Raw genomic sequence first — 19,294 nt, forward strand, 5'->3', positions numbered from 1 at the left:
TCCTGCAGATGGGAGCAGTGTTCCTGGTCACAACAGACATGATGAATTTGGCGGCTGGGAGCTGTTCCTGGAAATTCAGCAGAGTCTGCTCCTCCAGCCCTTCCAATGATTTTACAAAGCCACTAGGGACCTGGTAATAAATCCTTGTCTAAAGCTAAAGCAGCTCTTGTTTTCTGCAACAGGATCCCAATTGAGACAGATGCCAAGATTGATGAGGGGGGCCCAGCTGACACCCACCCCAGTGCTCAGAGCCTGACTAAAATACTGCTCCCCACAGCCTCGCTACACCCTAGCCTGGTCACAGAGGCCTGGCTGGACCCTTGTTTGGAGCTGCTGGGGACCTCCACCATCCAGTGATGCTTGTCCTACGTCGGGGTGTGCCATTATCTGGCCTTAAGACCTGTGGGCAGGAAGGTGGTGGCACAGTGACTGTAACATGTGGGCTTAACTACTGACAGTCTTCCCTGGCTGGTAAGTTCTGATGTGAGTGCCTTGGGCTCACACGGCCTGTGCCTGTGGCTTCCACAGGCCACAACTTCATTTCTACCTGCAGATAAGTGGGAAAATCATGAAGCTCTTGGTACAGGGATGGAAGGAGTAGGTGGTTCTCAGGCAACCCTGGGACTAGCTACCGCCTGTGTCCACTGTGGGCTGGGATTGAGGCTAAAACGGCCCATCACTAGCTTGATCAGGGGCAAGTCTTAGGCCTGGAAGCATAAGAGGGTTCTGTGTCTCTTTCAGGCAGCCAACTGCTGGCAACAACTGACACATCCTGAGCTTAGGGCATGTGGGCAGGAGGGAGACATAGGGACGCAGTCCCCTGCCCCTGAGAGGAGGGGGATGAGGGTTGGGCAGGGGCTGCCCTGAGGAGAAGCCATGTCACACCCTTGGACCAAAGCTGCATCCCCAGTAAGGTCAGAGCTACAGAACATCAGTGCTGGAAGAGCTTCGGAATCGTGGAGCACAACCTCCATTTTACAGACAGGGAAATGAGGGTAAACAACTGGCCTGAGATCTCAGGTTGGCCCGGCTGGGCTGGAGTCCCGGCCTCCGCTCTCCGGGGCAGGGCTCTCGCTGGTGGCCATGCTCAGGCCTGCGGTCTCCCTCCGCAGCACTAGATGCGGACCGTGTTGATCCGCAGCGGCTGCACGTTCTTGCCATTGGCGTGGCTCTGCCCGGGGCTGAAGTAGGAGCAGAGCTTGCCGGGGAACTTCTCGCGGAAGGTGTACAGCCAAGACATGTCATCGGCGTTATAGAAGATGAGCAGGCCTTGGTCGTAGTCCAGGAAGACGCCCACCTTGTCGAGCTTGTCGCGGACGTTGAGCCGCGTCCAGGGCTCGGTGCAGGCGCTGTACTGGTTGCCGTCGTGCATGACGATGCAGTAGAAGCCGCGGCTAGGCTGGATCTGGATGCTGCCCTTACGGCTCGCGGCTTCGTGTGCCAGCCCGATCACCCACTGGGTCTTCTCCGCCACCACCACCTCCCAGTAGTGGACGCCGCCACTGAAGGCCTCAGAGCCCAGCACCGACACCTCCACATCGAAGCGCTTCGGTGAGTCCTGCAGCGGCTGTGGGTGCAGGTTGCCGTAGGCCACGATGGTGCAGTCGTCGGACAGGATGAGGCGCTGGTGGGCAGTGCCCGGGTCCAGGGTCAGGGCGGCTGGCACTGCCGGGGATGGAGGAGGAAGAGGAGATGAGTGGAGAGAAGGCGGTGGACCCACTCTATGGTGCCTCCCTGAGGACGGGTTCTGGTTGGCCCCCAGGAGGCTGTGTGATGCTGAATACAAGCCTGCCCTCTCTGGGCCTCAGCTTCCTCCTCTGTAAAATGGAAGGGTGACAGCTAAGGTCCTTTCAGATTTTAACCTGGCTGCAGGGGACAGAAGCTATGGCTGCTTGTTCACTGATGGTGTCCTGGGGCAAGGCACACAGTGGGCACTCCACAAAATTTGTTGAATAAATCTGAATAAATAAATCTCTATGTCCTCATAGAGAGGACATGACTTGCCTACAGTCCCATGTCCCACACCCAGAATTGGGTAATTTCAGAGCTGGGAGGGGGCTTAAAGATTATTCGGGGGTTGGATAATCACCCTATGGGGTGCTTTGGAAATTTGTTGGGGTGTTTGTGTTGTCTCAGTAGGTGGGATCCAGGGATGCTAAATGCCCTGTATGAAATGCACAGGGCAGTCCCATGCACCCACCGATGAGTTTCAGACGCTCCACCAGATATTCATGTGGATGAAAAATCTTCACAATGACCTGAAGCTACAGCTTAACTCCAGTTTACATATAAACATGAAATTTTTTTTTTTTTTTCGGTACGCGGGCCTCTCACTGTTGTGGCTTCTCCTGTTGCGGAGCACAGGCTCCGGACGCGCAGGCTCAGCGGCCATGGCTCACGGGCCCAGCCGCTCCGTGGCATGTGGGATCCTCCTGGACCGAGGCATGAACCCGTGTCCCCTGCATCGGCAGGCAGACTCTCAACCGCTGCGCCACCAGGGAAGCCCATGAAATAATTTTTGTACAGTTTTAATATATACTGAATGTTTTGAAATGCAATTACCATATAAACTGGGGGAAGACTGAATTTGTTTTGTCTGGAATGTCACTGAGAATTGTTCACTTTTTTGGAAATACATCTCTAAGAAGAACACCATTGACCAATAAAACCTACCTATTTAAGACTGCATTTGAGGCAGAATGATGTTTTAGCTATGGTGTGAGCACCTGACTCGTTCATTATGTTTTCTAGGGTGGTTGTGAGTGAGCATCTACATATTGACATATACAATATTTTATTATAAATAATTTCCTTCTATTTTTCCTTTATATCATAGAGTATATACACACATATACATATATATGTATATGTGTATATATACTTGAAATTGTGAAAAGGCCATACTATCTTTGAGACATTACAAATTATTTGTTATAAAAAGTAGATGATGGGTCTGAAAAAGTTGAAAACCACTGATTCTAGGCCAACTCTCCCATTTGACAGATGGGGAAACTGAGACCCAGAGAGGAGATGTGACTAGTCTCAGACCACCAGGCAAACACTGGCAGAGCCAGGTCTAATCAAGACCATGTGCAATCCAGCTCTAGCCCTCTCTTCCTGCCTACCTCTCACTCAACACCCGCCACCCCACTCAGGCCCAGAGCCTTCGCCCAGACTGTTCCCTCCACCGCCTCATCTCTGCTTGTTGTAATCACACCCCATGAGGCTCAGTTCCAGGTCCTATCCTCAGGGAAGCCTCCCTGGTTGCCCAGCAGGTATGCTCACTCCTTACTCAAATTCCTTAACCTTGTTTGTGCCCCTCTCCTGATACGTGGGGTAGTCTTCTGTGCCCATATCTTACCCCCATGTACACCAGGAGGGCAAGGACTGTGTACTCTCCCTGGTGGGCCCAGTGCCCAGCACATGGCCTGGCATGCGAAATGTTTCCAGAAAGGCTCACCAAATTAAACTGACCCCCCTTGTGTTGGTCTTTGGGCAGGCAGCACAGGCTGGGGCACCCGGCCACACTGGCTTAGCAGGTCTGGCTCTCAAAGTCTCATGAACTCTTGTCAAGGACTCTGTTTACTCCTGCCTCCCTGAGGGAGCTGATGCTCAGCCAGAAGGAGGAACCTAGAATTGGCTCTCATTAGCCTGGATGAGCACTTCCAGGGCAGAGTAAGGCAGAGGGGAGAAAAGGAGAAGGAATCCTGTCACTAGTTCCTTGGAGCGAAGAAAGGACTCCTCCAGCTGGCTCTCTGGTGCTTTCCTTATCTGGCGGAGCGGAGGCATGATTATACATGGCAGGAGCATCATCACCTCCTATTTGAGCCACGTCTGCTGGCTGCATATACACAGAGAAGTAAAATGCCTCAACGATGGCAATCATCAATAACAGGGGGTGACAGCCAGTCCCTGAACTGTGCTCCTGTTCACAGTCCACTGACAAAACTGGCCATTGACTTACAGCAAGCTCCTTCCATGAGCTCTGTCAGGAATAAATTTAGTCTTGAGTTTTACACTCTTCTTTCCTGTTCTTAGAAGTCAGAGGGCTGCATGGAAACAATTAGCCCTGTGACTAGAGGGGTCAATGGAAACACAATTTTCTATCCAGGGACATGGAAGAGGGGAGGCATGAGAAGGAGGACACTGAATCAGTGTATGAACGTTTCGCCCTGTCATCTGGTCACAGTGCAGCCTATCAGACCAGAAGGCTCCTGCCATGTGGAATGTGGGTATTCCCACAGTGGGATCCAGAGGTAGGAGGTGGAAGGGATGTAGGAAGTATGTGTGAGGGGGAGCCCGGGAGAGAAGAATCATCTAATCAGACACACATGGGGCCACTCCTACTGGCTGTGGAATGTGGGTCATACTCAGGTGTCTATGGCAGAGGAGCAAGAGGGACAAAGCGGGCACATTGCCAAGGTGTGGGCAGCTGTGGTTGAGTGCCCCATGGGAAACTGGGCCTTATGTCTGAGGTGCCCAGGATGATTTGAGGAGACCAGCGGCAGGCAGAAACCGAGGTTAGAAGGACCAGTGGGGAGACTAGCACGCAGGCAGGAGGGCTCAGCCCCATACTCTTAAGCCTAAGTAGGGCAACGTGGGCCCTTCCAGTGCCACTGATGAGTGGGGAGGACACCCTAGGAGCCAGGCAAGTGGGCTTTCAGTGGTTCTGAGATTGCGCCTGTAGGACGGAGGAAATCCTCACTGCACTGAGAGCTAACTCCTTGGCGTGGACCCACAGGCTTGAAGCCCAAGGGACTTGCCAGAGAGAGGACCTGCCACTCATTGGGTGTGCTTAGGGGCGGGGCCTGCCATTCATTGGTCAGTTCTGGCAATAGAGGCGGGGCTGGGGGTGGGTGGGACCTGATCCACAGGGGGCAGGGCCCAACAGCCCATAGGGTGAGGCTAGAGGCAGGGCCTGGCATTCTTCTGAGGCAAAGGGTGTGGCTTGATTCTTAGGAGGCTTTTACACCCCAAAGGGTGGGCTGAGGTCCACCTCCTCATAAACAGAGGTCCTGTCTTCGGGCCTCTCTCAAGTCCTCCCAGGGGCTAGGGCTGACAGGAGTAACAGCCTTTAGACCAGAGAGGTACCCAGCTGGGGACATGGCAATACCTTTTCCCCCTCTGAGAAGTCAGTCCCTGTGCGGGACTGACTCCATCCATCCTTTATTCTCAGGAGAGGTGACAGACTCGTCAGACAGACGCAAAACAAATCCCGTCCCCTGGGGTTCACAATTTTACAGGTCAGAGCTCTTTTCTAGGTCCTGGGACACTTTTATAAAAACAGAAAGCAGGCACTGAGGCAGTCCATCTGGTCTCCAGCTGTGCTCTCCAACCATTTAAGCCTCTCTGAGACCTCAAGGTCAAAAGGCAAGGAGCGTGGACTGCGGGGGGCCCAGGAACTGTCTCCTGGCCACCATCAGCCACATACTGCAGTGGCCCAAGTGGCAGAGAAACCCCAAAGTCCAGCACCATCACTTGGCAGCAAGTGGCTTGTGCCTCTTTGTTCTCAAGGACAATCAGCTCTTTCCTCTGGCCAGGCCTTTAAGAAGTCTGGCCCCTCAGTCCTCCTGCCTACTCAGGCCCTCAGCTGCACAGTACGGGCATTCGAAAAACATTTTCACACCCTCTAGCTTATGGGACCAGTACAGCAGCTCCAGGAGCACAAATTACTCTACCCATTTTTCAGAAGAGGAAACTGAGGCTCCAGGGAGATTTCTCTGAGTTAAGTGGCTTGCTCAAGTTGCCACTTTGGGTGGAAGCAGAGCTGGCACTTGAGCTAAGATCTTTCACACCATGTCCTTTCCTTTATGTGGCCCTAGAAAGCCTGTTCAGCAAGACTGAGGAACCATCTGATGATTCATGATAATCATAAGAAACAGGTATCAAGCATTTACTAAGTTCCAGGATTATTATCACAAATAAATAATCTTATTTAATTGTCCTACCTACCCTGGGAGACAAATCACACCTTCCTCATCCCTGTTTTACAGATGAGGAAACAGGCTCAGAGAAGGCAGACATTTGCCCTGCGTCACACAGCTAGGCAGTGAACATGCTGGAACCCAGAATGATTGGATTCAGATAAGCAGGAGGAGGAGAGAGCAGCCCAGGAGAGGGAGGTGGCCGGAGCAAAGGAAGTAGTGTCTGGTGTCCTCTGGACAATGGCCACCTGGCCTGGGTTGGGAGGAAGTTTGTGCCTGGGAGCTGGGGCAATCAGGCCAGGCAGTTGGAGGAGAGTTTCCAATGTCAGCTGAGAGGTGGGGCAGGGGTGTGGGTGGTGGTGGAGAGTGGAGGTTCCAGATCACGGGAGTGACAGGTGCTACATGGAGTTCTCAGGTGACCCAATAGGAAGGCTGAACTGGAAGGGGGGCAGGCAGGAAGCTGCTAGAATCCAGGGCTAGGTCCCTGGGGGCACCTGCCCCTCCCAACTGGACAAAAGAGCCTTGGTTTTGGTAGAGGAGCCAGAGTGACTTCACAGGCCCTACAGACAAAGGAAGGGGCCCAGCTAACCAGGTCACTGTTCTCTGAACCCCCAGGGGCCGCTGTCCTTGGCAGGATGTTCAGGGCACACCCTACTGCTCCCTCAGCCCCTCTCCTACAGGCAGCTTTCCCTGGGGCAGCGGTTCTTAACTGGGGCTGATTTGCCCCATAGGGGACATTGGGCAATGCCTGGAGACGAATTTGGGTGTCACAGCGGGAGGGGGTGTGTGTGGCGTCTAGTTGGGTAGAGACCAGGGATGCTGTTAAACGTCCTACAATGCATGGGGCAGCCCCCAAGACAAGGAATTATCCAGCTCCAAATGTCAATAGTGCTGAGGCTGAGAAACCCTGCCCTGGGGCAATCAGCAAATTCCCACATCCATTTGTTCACTTGTGAGGGAGTCAAGAAGGGAACACTAGCACCCTTATAATACAGAGGAGAAAACTGAGCTTCAGAGGGAGGAAGTGACTTGTCCAAGAATGTGCAGCAAGTTCCTTCCTTCAACAAATAATTATTGAGCACATACTTAATGCCAGGCCCTATTCTATTGGGTTGGCCAAAAAGTTCATTCGGGTTTTTCCACATGTAACGGAAAAGCCTGAACGAACTTTTTGGCCAACCCAATAGTAACAGAATTGAGAGCAGGACTCATTCATTTCTTTATTCATTCATCCACAGACATTTACTGTGCTAGCTGCTGGGGATGCATAGTGATGAATCAGACTCAGCCCCTGACCCTTCAGAGCTCACGGTCTAGTAAGAGAGACAGCCACGCAGACATTAACAAAACAGTGAGACCAGGAAAGCCCAGGGCTACCTGGAGAAATCCAGGAAGGCTTCCCAGAGGAGGTGTTTATAAACTAAGATGTGAAGGAGAGTAGCAGTTAGTCATCAAAGATTAAGGTTTGTGTCGAGTGTTCTTGGCAAAGGGAATAGCATGTGCAGAAGTGTGGAGGAGAGGGAATATGGCTCATGTAAAAACTGAAGATGGTTCAGTGTGGCTGAGTGTGATACAGAGGGGAGAATGAGAGAATGGCTGGGCCCAGATCTCATAGGGCCTTGACTGTCAGGCTGAGGTGCCTGGGTTGCCTCTGTGAACTGTGGCAGCTGAGGTAAATAGAGCTCCTGAGACCATCTGCCTGAGGGGCTTCCCTGGGTCACAGCGGGGGACAGGACCCTTGGAGGGGCTTCTTGCCTCCTTCAGTTATGCTGCTTCACCCATGTGTGGCCCTCACCCTGCTGGGTCCCAGTGTTCAGGTCTCTCCAAGGCTGGGAGCACACAGAGACCCACAACCCCAGGAGGAGAGCCAAGAGCCCCGCCCAGTCGGCTGGAAAGTGGGCCCTTCGCCCAACTACTGCCCCCTTTGTCAATGAGGGCACAGATCCAGATTTAAGGGTTCTAGGAGATGTCCCTTCACTTTTGTGCAATTGGTCATGATGCATCCATCCAATGAGGTCTTCAGTCACCTGGAGGGGAGCCCCATCCCTGTTCAGCATTCACACCCTCAGTGATTGTCCTCAGTCCTTCTCCATCTGTACCTGAAGGCCAATCGTGAACATCCTGGGATCATTCATGCCCCTGCCCTCCCCACCGCCTCCTTTGCCTACACAGTTCCCAATGCCGAGGATTGTCCGAGGCACCTCCAGGCCCCACCCTTTCCTGAGTGGGAAAACCCTCAGTTTTCAGCGCTCAGTTCAAACATCGTCTACTCAGTGTTCCCCTGGCTCCTCCCTCGCCCCATCCAGAGCCTCCTGTTGTCCCTCTGGGCTCCCATGACCCCATGTAAGTCCCTCATCATGGCCCTGGTCCCACTGGACTTTCAGGGTCTGTTGTCCCATCTGTCTCCCTTGATCCTGAAAGTGCCTCGAAGGACTTTCAGCATTTGTAGATCAAAAGAATGAATCCAGATAGGTGGAAAGAGCACTGATTGCTGTGTGATCTTGGGAAATCAGTGAGCCTCTCTGAGCCTCAGTCTCCCCAGCAGTCTTCCTGGGTTGGTAGTATGAGGCCAGAGAATGCCTGGTTAGTTTAGTAGGTAAGGGCACAGGCTCTGGGGTCTGACATGTCTGGGTTTAAATCCTGGCTGTACCATTTACAGGTTGTGACCACGACAAGTTCCTAACAGCCCTGTGCCTCAGTTTCCTCATCTAAAAAATGATAATAACAGTGTCTACCTCTTAGGGAGAAGTCTCCTCTATATCCTTGTCTCACCTCTAAAGGACATTGCACCTGACTCAGGAACACAGAAGTTTCCCTGCTGCCAATACGTTCCACTCTGATGCCCTTGTGGGTTGTGTGATCTCAGGAAGGCGTTGACCTCCCAGTCCCAGGGTCTACTAACTACTAGAAACCCATTTCAGACTTTCTCCTCTCTCGGCAGATTTCCCATGACCTCCTCTAGCCCATCCTCATCTCAGCGGATGACCTTGCTTCCTGCCTTACTGCGAGAGGTGAAGAGAATTCCCAGGAGCCCCCACCACTGCCCCCTCGGCTTCGGGGGGGCCATTTATTCTACCTTCTCCTGGCTCCCAGCAAAGGCAGAGGCAGGTCCCACTCCTGGCGGTCACCCCGGCAACTCTCCCTCCTTCACCCTCAATTCTGCCTTCTCTACTGGATCTTTTCCATGCCCCCCACCCCTCCCATATATGCTGCCATTTCTTCTATCTTAAACAAATAGCCACTGCCACATTCTCTCTCCTCCCCTTATATAAAACTCTTTGAAAGCACTGTCTCCACTTCCTGTCTCATTTTCTCTTGGACGGTCTCCAGTCAGGCTTTTGCCTCTATTGCTCCACCAAAGCAGCTCTTGTCAAGGTCACCAAGACCCGGAGAACAGTCAGTTCTGATCCTCCCACACTTGGGGTCGCAGCTTTGCCACCACTATCCACTTTCTCTTCCTCGAAACACTTTCTCCACTTGGCTTCCACGACAGATGCAGGTCTTCCTCCTATTCTCTGGCTGTTCCTTCTCGGTCTCCTTGGCTGGGTGCCCCTCCTGTCCTTGACTTCTAGGAGTGGCCTAGGGCTCCATGTGTTAGAGTGGCCCTCTCTCTTTTCCCTCTACCCCCACTTCCTAGGTGACCTCATCCCCGCTCATTCAATACCGTCCACGTGTAGACAACGCCAGCCCTGACCCTCCTCCCGTACTGCAGACGTGTCATTCCCACTACCTTCTCCATGTCTGCACTGAGACTTCTAACTGGCATCGCGAACCTCACATGATTACAACTTCATCTTCCCAGTCACCTCAGCCAAAATCGTTGTAGTCTTCCTTGTCATTTTTTTTCTCACACCTGAGATCCAATCCATTAGCAAACCCTGTTGGCTCTCTGTTCAAAATAGATCCTAAATCTGATCACTTCTTACCACCTCCACTGCCACCACCCTGCTCCAGGCCACCATCATCTCTCACTTGCATTGTTGCAGTAGTCTCCTAACCTCCACCCTTTACCCCCTGCAGTCTATTCTCAACCCAGCACCCAGAGGGATACTTTAAAAACTTAAGCCGGCTTATGTCACTTCACTGCCCCAAACCTTCCCATCTCACTCAGCATAAAATTTAAGGTTTTCATATGGGCCTCCAGGCTCTCATGGTCTGGCTACTGCTACTGACCTGACCTCCTCACCTCCACCCTCCCTCTCACTCATTCCACTCCAGCCACGCGAGTCTCCTTACTGTCCCTTGAACATGCCAGGCTTGCTCCTGCCTCAGGGCCTTTGCACTTCCTATTCCCACTGCCAGGAACACTCTTTCCTCAGATACCTACATGGCTCATTCTTCTCTTTCCTCCCTCAGGTCTTTACTCTACTGCTTCCTTCTCAAGGAGGTCTTCTAACTGGATCCCCTACTAAACGTTCAATCCTACCTCAACATCCCTTAGCCCCTTTCCTTATCTTTTATCATTATCTAAAAAACTATGTATTTTACTTATTTAATTTTGTTTTCTTTCTCTCTCACACCCTAGGATGTAAGTAAGATGCACGAGGGTAGGGATTTTTGCCTGTTTTGCTCACTGCTATATCTCTAGTACCTAGAATAGTGCCTGGTGTGAGGTAGGTGCTTGATATATCCTGTACTCATAGAGTGAATGAGTGAAGCACCCAGGGCCTCAGTCTCTTCATCTAGAGAATGGGTACACTAGTAGAACCTACCTCCTCTTGTGCTGGTGCCCAGCACAGGCCCTGGAACATAGTAGGTGCTCAGCAAGGCACTCTTCTCATCCCTCTGCCCTGCACCCATGTCATGTGTAGAGCAAGGGGTGGGCTGGGCCGGGCCCTATCTAGCTCCAACCCATGATAATCCTTGCCTCTTCCTGAGCCCTACTGGAGAGTGGCAGGAAGGGCCTTACCTGGGTGGATGTCCTGGAACAGGGACTTCCAGATGGTGTACTGCAGGGGGCCTGTGTACTTGGAGGTTGGGAAGTCTTCGTAGGTCAGATTGGTCTCATGGATTTTCCCTTTGAGCCTGGAAGGAGAGCAAGAGAGCAGGCCACATTGGGGGCTGGATTCCTGTCCCAGCACCTCAGGGCAGCTGGCATAGGGCGAGGTCATGTGTGGGAAGTCTGCTGGACCCAAGTGCCGACTCAAGTGCCTGCTTGTGCCACTTCCTAATTCTCTAGCTATTGCCCTCAGTTTCCTCATCTTTAAAATGGGTACTCTGATAACACCTTCTTCCTAGGCTTGTGAGGATTACATGGCATAATGTATGTAAAATGCTTAGCATGGTACTTGGCTCAAGGTCAACACTGAATACATGATGTTAGCTATCAGTATTGGTCATTAACGAACGAATAATTAAGTGTTATTATTATTAAAGGCAGGTATGGAACGAGAGAGACCTGGGCTTGAATCCTGGCTCCCCCACATACTAGACGAAGGGCCTTGGCCAATTGCTATAGCTTCTTTGTGTCTCATTTTCTACATGTGTGAAATGGGGATGGCAGTGGTAACTACCTCCAAGGGGCTATTAGGATTATAATAATTTACATATTATTATTTATTATATATAATATCAACGTTATTATAAATAATATAATAGATAATATAAAACACATATTTGTAATATAATATAAAGCACATAAAACAAGTAATATCCTATATGATTATAAGTATTGTATATAAAATAATATGAATACCTAAAGCTTTTACCCTAGGCTCTGGCACATAGCAGATGTCCTGTGTATTTGATGGAGATTTGAATGAATGAATTCTCTGCTAACCACCCTATCTGCCTCCAATCCCAGCATCCCACAAGGGCCAGGGAGGGGACACCCCCTGGAGAAGACCCACAGCAGGCGGGTACTTACCGCTCAGACAGCGAGGCCACCCCGGCCAGGAAGGTGTGCCGGTCAGTTTCAGCCAGCCGCTCCTGCAGGATCTGGGCCCCCTCCTGCACCTTGCGCAGCTGCTGGCTGTAGCGCTGGACTTTCTGCTCGATGTCAGTCAGTGTGCGGGCCGTGTCTACCTCTAGCTCCTCCAGCATGGCCTTCTGCCGTTCCCGCAGCAGCCGGTGCAGCCGCTCAAAGACCTCCCCAATGGTGGTCCGCAGGCTTTTGGTGGAAGACTGTGGAGACAGTCATCAGGGGTCAGTCAGGGAGAGTGGATGGGGTGATCCCTGGGTGAGAGGAGGAAACCGAGCATCTTGGCATGCACAGAGGAAAGGGTGGGAAAGGCATGTCGGTGAGGGGATGGCACATGCAAAAGCATGGTGGCAGGAGAGAACTGGCATAGCAGGGACAGCAGATAGTTGTTCTCCATTAGGAAACCAATGAAATGGTCCAGGTGAGACAATGAGGCTTGAACTAGGGGAGCAGCAGATGGACACGGCTTGAAAGACATTTGTAGGAGAGCCTCTTTGACCCTGGTGACCAACTGGCTGGCTGTAGGGGTACAGGAGAGACAGGTGTAAGGATGATGTCCAGATTTCTGGCTTGGGGGTGGGAGGGATGGGGAAGCTGGCAGGAGACGTGGGGGGCAGGGAGAGGATGCTGAGTTCAGTCTGGGAGAGAGTGAAAATTTTATTTATTTATTTATTTGGCTGCGCCACATGGCTTGTGGGATCTTAGTTCCCCAACCAGGGATCGAACTTGGGCCCACGGCAGTGAAAGCGCCGAGTTCTAACCACTGGACCGCCAGGGAATTCCCTTAAATTTTTATTTTTAAAAAAGTCACTCATGGGGCCCAAGCAAAGATGACGAGATCACAGATGTTAAAGAGCTTTATAAATGGCAACGTGCTGGGCAAAGCTTGGTGGTCACTTGCCCTGTCCCGCCACCCCGAGACCCTCTGGCCAGGGAACAAGAGCTGGGGGGTTAAAGCCATCGTCACAGGAGATAAGCATGGACTTCCGTGTTTCTCTCTGCCCCGAAGGGCACTGCCAGGCCCAGGAGGGGTTGAGTGGTAAAGGGCACAGCTTTGGTGCCCAGTGGCTCTGGGTCTCCAGCTGTGGCAACCTTAGTTGCCTGATATCTCTGAACCTTAGTTTTCTTATCTGGGAGAAGGGTATACAATGACATTGCAGGGCTATGGTAAGTGAGGGAACATTCACAAAGTGCATGGTATTGTTTGAGGTGCAGACCCAGAGCCTGGTTATTAAAACACTGGAACAGGCACATCCTAGAAGTCTTCGTGGAGAGATGACTTCTGAGCTGGGGCCTGAAGGACGGGCAGGATGTCAGTTGGGGGGTGTGGGCAGCGGGCCGAGGGGACAGCACAAGGCAGGATGACACAGGGTACACAAGTGCGGCTCGGCTGCAGCAGCAGCGTGTGGGGCCTGCCTCTGCAATTTGACTTTGTGGGATCCTGGCTGGGAGTTCACGGAGTCAGAGACCCTGCTGTGTTCAGTGCCCAGGGCTCTGTGGGAGGCTCCACAAAGGCTCAATTAGGGCCTGTTCCCTCCCAGTCGTCGTGGCTGCCGGCTGCCTGCGGCAGGAAGAGCTGCTGGCAGTGGGCCAGCCTCCCTGCGCATGCCCACCCAGCACGCAGGGCAGACAAAGGGGGTGGCGGAGAGGCTGGGGATGAAGGGCCAGGCTGCCTGTGGCCTCCCGGAGCGCCCTCACCCAGGGAGGGCCAAGGCTGTGGCAGCGGCAGGTCACAGTGGGGAAGCTGGGGCCTGCCCTCCCTGCACCGTCCGCCACTGCCCTCCAAAGAGCCCCAGATCTCATGGCCACCCCTTCCGGCTGCTCTTTGGTGAATCTGCAGCAGCATTTGGCCCAAGGGCCACCCTCTACTCATAGAAATTTCTGGTTTGCCTCACACCTCTGTGGCTGCTCCCTCCCTGCCACCCCCGTTCCTGAGGACTCGGCCACGCTGGCTCCTTTTGTTCACACCCTGCAACTCCCACTGCTTTGAGGATGGCTTCCAAGCCCATTTCGAAGGTCTTACATGTCTCCTGAGCGCCACATTCATCTCTCCACCTGCCTCCTCCACACATGCCCCTGGGTCCCACCAACTCACTGGTTCCACGTGTCAACTCCACATCTTTGCCAACAAACTTGCTGCCAGAGTGATCCTTCTAACGTGCAAACTGGGTCACAGCCGATCTCGTCTTTAGGGACCCTTCTTGGCTCCTTGATGACTAGTACAGGCTAAATTTCTTAGCCTGGAATCCAAAGTCCTTAATCTGATCCCTGCTTACCTCTCTAGTGCTGCTGCATCGTAATTCCACCTGCCTAGAGTGGACCCCTCCCCCAGCAAATGCTTTATTCAACCGACAAACTCCTACTCATCCTGCAAGACCCAGATCAAAAGCCACCTTCTCTGTGATACCTTCCTTAACTTTTCCAGGCAGTTAAATAGTTAAATGTTCCCAGAGCATTTTGTAAATATTCTGAATATACTGCCCCACATTTTATGTGGCTTCCCAGTTAGTGGATGAACTAACGGACCGGTAGTGGATGAACTACTGGTCCTCCCGGTAGGAATGACATCTTCCTTAGCCCTGCATCCCAGAGCCTGGCACAAGGCTGATGGTCAGGACCTGCTTGAGAGGTAAAGGAGGGAGGGGTCTTGCCCAAGATTGCTCTGTAGAGGTGGGTGCAGACTCCATCTTCTCTCTCAGGTAGGGGCCCAGTGTCCCCAGGACAAGAGGAGAGAAAGAGGCTGGGAGAGGGCAGCTCAGAAGTGGAACATCAGCCACCCCAGGAGCCCGAAATATGTCCCTGATGGGTTCTCCAGGCCTACCCGGCTTGCAGCCCACAAAGCCAGAGATCTCGCTGAGGACATTCCAGCGTGAGGCTGGAATATGCACTAGGCTCAGACAGAACTGGACAGTAAGGTCTCAATTAGCTACTTATTAGCTGTGGGGCCTTAGGCCTGTCCCTCAACCTCTCTGGGCCTCAGTTTCCTTGCCAATAAAATGGAGACAACAACTATTCCTACCTCAGAAGGTGTATCTTTTTTCCCCACTCATTTGTTCCACAACTATTTACTGTGTGCTAGACACCGTGTAGGTTCTGGGGAATCCTGCAGTCATAGAGGTGACATTCTGTGCAGTTCGGCGAGACAATGGATGGGGAACACAGTTCCCAGCACAGAGAAAGCTTCAGCTAAACTGGTGTGTCTCATTTACTCTAGTTTTTTCTAGGACAGAGCCAGCCCCGCCCCACTCCCAATCCCTTCAGTCACGACTGGGAGAGCAGCTCCCATCCTGACCCACCACATCCCTGGGAACACACTGGGGTTGGAAGAGCTGGGGCCATTTCAGAACAACACCCTGCCAAGAATGCGTCACTCGGTCAGGGCCGACCAAGGAAAACATTGGGCTGGGGGAGGGAGATCAGACGGGCCCTCAGGCCGGGCCATTGGAGGGGCAGGCGCCACAGGAAAGCCGAGTCAGGCACCAGGTGAAATATGACCTCCAAAGCATCCATAGGCATTTCTTGTATAAACATCCCAGTCCAGACAGGAAGCAGGGCTGGGGGAACTGGAGGGGAAGGTGGCCCCAGAGGACAACCGAGAGGTAGACAGATGGACAGGAAGGCAGGGGAGGAAAAGGTCAGTGGAGAAAAACAATGCGGGTGGGGAGTGGAGAGAAGAACAGAATGCTGGGGAGAAGAAACAGACCATAATATTCCCCTCTCATACAGACAGAGGCTTCCATTTGCTTCTCTTCACCTGAGAGGTGTGGGATCACCAGGCAGGTGGGGAAAATGAGGCTGGGAGAAGCAAAGAGGCCAGAGTCCTGTGACTGCTTCCCATCTGATGCCCACTGAGGGTCCTGCCCGGACGCACTCCAGAGTGTTCTCTGAAGAAATGTTCGTCATGACCTCCCTAAGACCCCACAGTGTGTTGGTGGCCAAGCTGGGTCACAGGTCTGGATCTCCAATGGCCTCTCCAGGCCCCAGGGGGACCTCTGGAGGCCCAGAGCATTCCTAAGGCTCTGCTCCAGCTGCTGCTGGCAGTGGCACCCCTGCAAATGGAGTGGAGCCACACTGAAATCACCCAAGAGCTTAGCAGCCAGGCCTGGGTCCCCAGTGCTTGGTTCCAGAAGGACAGCAGAAATCAGAGCAAGCCTTGCCCAGTTAGAGGTATCTGTGGGGGACTTGGAGGGAGCCCCTTGGAAGTGTGCTAGGATCTAGAACATCACGGCTGGAAGGAGCCTGGCAGAGTCCCTACAGCACAGATGGGAAGACTAGGGGCCCAGATAAGTGTGCAGTTTACCCAAAGTCACACAGCACGGTAGTGGCTGGATCAGAACCCAGGGCTTTCCTCTCAGGTCAAGAAAAAAGGCTTTTCTTTTCAAACCACTGTGGCCAGAGCCTGCAGGGTTTGACGCTACTTTTCAGAGTCTATATCTCCACAGTCCGAGTTGAAGAGGGGAGCTGATACCAGGGCTGAGTCACAAATCATCAGGAGGGCTTCGAAGGAACATTCTCAGGATTGGCTCCTTGGGCAATGGGTGTGTTTAGCAACGGGAGAAAAAAAAAGACTAGGTACATTCTTCCAGCCCCGCAGGACGCCAGGGTTTTCCAAAGGGTCCCTGGTCCCACCTCAACTTTCACCCAAAGCAGGAAGGGAGAAAGGATCCCACTTGCCCTCAGTCATCTTGGAGTGGGTCCCCGCCCCATTTACCTTCAGGGAAGCCCCAGCCTCCGCCCACCCCCATGCCCCGGCCTAACACCTGGAGTTTGGACCCTCGAAGCCCCGCCCCCACAGCAGGCCCAAGGCCACGCCCCTCAACTTCCCAACTGGTCCTGCCCCCACGAAGCCCCGCCCCCACCACAGCCAGCCCCGCCCCCACGTCCAGGCCGGGCTCACCTTGGTCTCCGCCAGCTGTCTCTTGAGCAGCTGCAGCGCCTCCGTGTGCTCCCGCTCACTGTCCTGAAGGGCCTGAAGCTGCTCCTTCAGCTCCCTCTGGAACACAGACAAGATCGGGATGGGGGCGCGGGCCAGATCCGGCCCGGGTATTCCGTGGTGATGCAGAGCCCAGGCCCGTCCACTGCGGGCACTGGAAGCTATCCTGGCCCCGTCTGTCTCCTGCCCCAGCACCCGCCTCCCTTCACAGTTTAACAACCACCACGTTCCGCAGAGTCTGTCTCCTAAGTATCTCCAGAGTCTGTTCCCATCTTCCATCTGGAGTTTTGCAACAGCCTCCTCTCTGGCCATCCTAGGGGCTCTGGTCTCCCTGTTTCCAATCTACCTCCACACACTTTCTGACCCACCCTGATTTGCTGGCCAAGACTCCTTGCTTAGAATCCTCTGGCAGGAACCAAGGCTGTACTGCTGTCCAGGGCTACGACTGACTGCCAACATCCTCTGAGCGCTTCCGGTGGGCTAGGCACTGTTCTTAGACCTTGGCTTGTCATTTAATCCTCTCAATAACCCTGAGGTAGGCACTATTATCAGCCCCCTTTTCCGATGGAGACACTCGTACAGAGAGGTCAAGACACTGGCCCCGAGGCATACAGCTAAGCATGCAGGGGTAGTGCCAGAAATGGAACTCAGGAAGTCTGGTTCCGGAAACCATAATCATGACACCAGGTGACATGTTTTCTATAGTGATGACACCCATGATGAACAACAACAAAAATCCATGATAGACAACAGGTCAAATTTTTAAATAAGGACAGGACCGGTATTACTCGTTTTTCCTTTGCATCTGGTTCCTATATGGCTCAGCATGACATTGCTAGTCATCTTGTCTTTATTTAAAAATTTGATATTTGGTTCATCATGGGGGTTTTGGCATTAATTTTGATTTTTAAAAATTGCATTAGGGCTTCCCTGGTGGTGCAGTGATTGACAGTCCGCCTGCCGATGCAGGGGACACGGGTTCGTGCCCCGGTCCGGGAGGATCCCACATGCCGCGGAGCGGCTGGGCCCGTGAGCCATGGCCGCTGAGCCTGCGCATCTGGAGCCTGTGCTCCGCGGCGGGAGAGGCCACAACACTGAGAGGCCCGCGTACCGCAAAAAAAAAATTGCATTAGATATTATCTTGATTACTGAGTTTTTGGGCGCCTGCTTCAATTTTGCACCTGAAGCAAGTGCCTCAGTCCCCTGTCCCTAGTCCCACCTCTGTCTCCACCATCCTTCCCCCATCACTCCCATCCAGCCAAAGCGGTCTTCTTCCTGTGCCTCACGCTGGGCTTGTTTCAGCCTTATGACTTTGCACTTGCTGCTTCCTCTGCCTGGTGCACTTCACTCTCAGATTTTCTCCCTGTGATTCCTTTGTAGCATTAACGTATCAACTCAGATGCTGCCTCCTCGGAGAGGTCTTGCCTGACCAGCCCATGCACAGCAGCATCCCTTCCACCCTCCTGTTTAGTGGTCTCCATAGCACCTCCTGCTGTCCATGATCTTGCTTATTTATTTGACATTGTGTTTACTGTTCATCTCCTCCATTGGCGTGTGAGTTTTATGAGGGCAAGAATCTTGTCTGGCTTGTCCACTGTTCCATCCCCAATGCTTAGAATAGTGTCCAGCACACAGTAGGGCCTCAGTAAGTATTTGCCAAATGAATGAATGGGGTAGGGAGGCTGGTGGCCCCCAGTAGTTCTGGACTTTTAGCCCATTGTATCACAGCTCGTTGTTCTTCTGGCTGTCCGTTATCCATCCCCATGCAGGGCAGGCCCTCCCTACCGTTTTCTCTCTATATCCCCCATACTCATCAATGGCCTGGCACTGAGATGGGGCTCAAGGAAGTTTGCTTTGGGAGTGAATTTCCATGGAAACAGCCTCTGAGCAGGGCCCGGGCTCCCTAGTCAGCCTGGGCTGTGAGTGATGCCAGGGAGTTGACTTCCCTGTTCACACTCACCTCCTGCCCACTCATCTCGTCAGAGCAGGGAGGGCCCTCAGAAAACATCTAGTCCAACTAATTTTACAGACTAAATAGCAACATGAGAAAATGGTCATGATGACACACTAAGGGAAACATGTAGAAAACAAAATGATCTGTGTTTACCATCCCTTATTCACTCAACAAGTATTTATTGAGCAATTATGATGTACCAGGCACTGTTGAGGCACTCGGGACACAGCAGAGAACCAGACAGATGCAGTCCCTACTAAAAGGGATCTTCCAGTCTAGTGGGGAAGACAGATAATAACAAGGAAAATAATAAAAGAATCAGAGAGCTACCCATTATGGTCTATGCTCTAGAGAAAATAAAGCCGAATGGGATGGGTGGCGAATTTAGGTAGTGTATCAGGGAAGGCTTCTCTGTGGAGGTCACACCTGAGATGACAGCTGAAGGATGAAGAGGAGCCAGCCTTGAAAATACGAGTCAGATAGAAAAATTGGAATAGCTGGTTTTGTGAGAGCAGAGAGCTTACATAGACATAATGACTGGAACTCTGGTAGCCATCTCAGGC

At 52.6% G+C, this 19,294-nt stretch overlaps 1 protein-coding gene across 3 annotated transcripts in view; it reads right to left on the minus strand.

Moving 5' to 3' along the window:
- Nucleotides 1-999: 999 nt before the first annotated feature.
- The window catches only part of TRIM62 (tripartite motif containing 62), a gene marked incomplete at its 5' end in the record, with an annotated part of 30,301 nt that continues 12,006 nt past the window's right edge, over nucleotides 1,000-19,294 (minus strand). The window contains 4 exons of one of the 3 annotated variants that reach the window (XM_079698439.1): nucleotides 1,000-1,665; nucleotides 10,834-10,949; nucleotides 11,791-12,047; nucleotides 16,742-16,837. In XM_079698439.1, coding sequence (XP_079554565.1) covers nucleotides 1,115-1,665; nucleotides 10,834-10,949; nucleotides 11,791-12,047; nucleotides 16,742-16,837 — 1,020 coding nt within the window. In that variant the 3' untranslated portion in view covers nucleotides 1,000-1,114. Of the gene's footprint in view, nucleotides 1,666-10,833; nucleotides 10,950-11,790; nucleotides 12,048-16,741; nucleotides 16,856-19,294 lie in introns of all 3 variants that reach the window. The other 2 variants (XM_079698438.1, XM_079698440.1) reach the window with 2 other exon arrangements.

Source organism: Hyperoodon ampullatus (genome assembly GCF_949752795.1).
Source record: "Hyperoodon ampullatus genome assembly, chromosome: 2".
NCBI classification, from domain to species: domain Eukaryota; kingdom Metazoa; phylum Chordata; class Mammalia; order Artiodactyla; family Ziphiidae; genus Hyperoodon; species Hyperoodon ampullatus.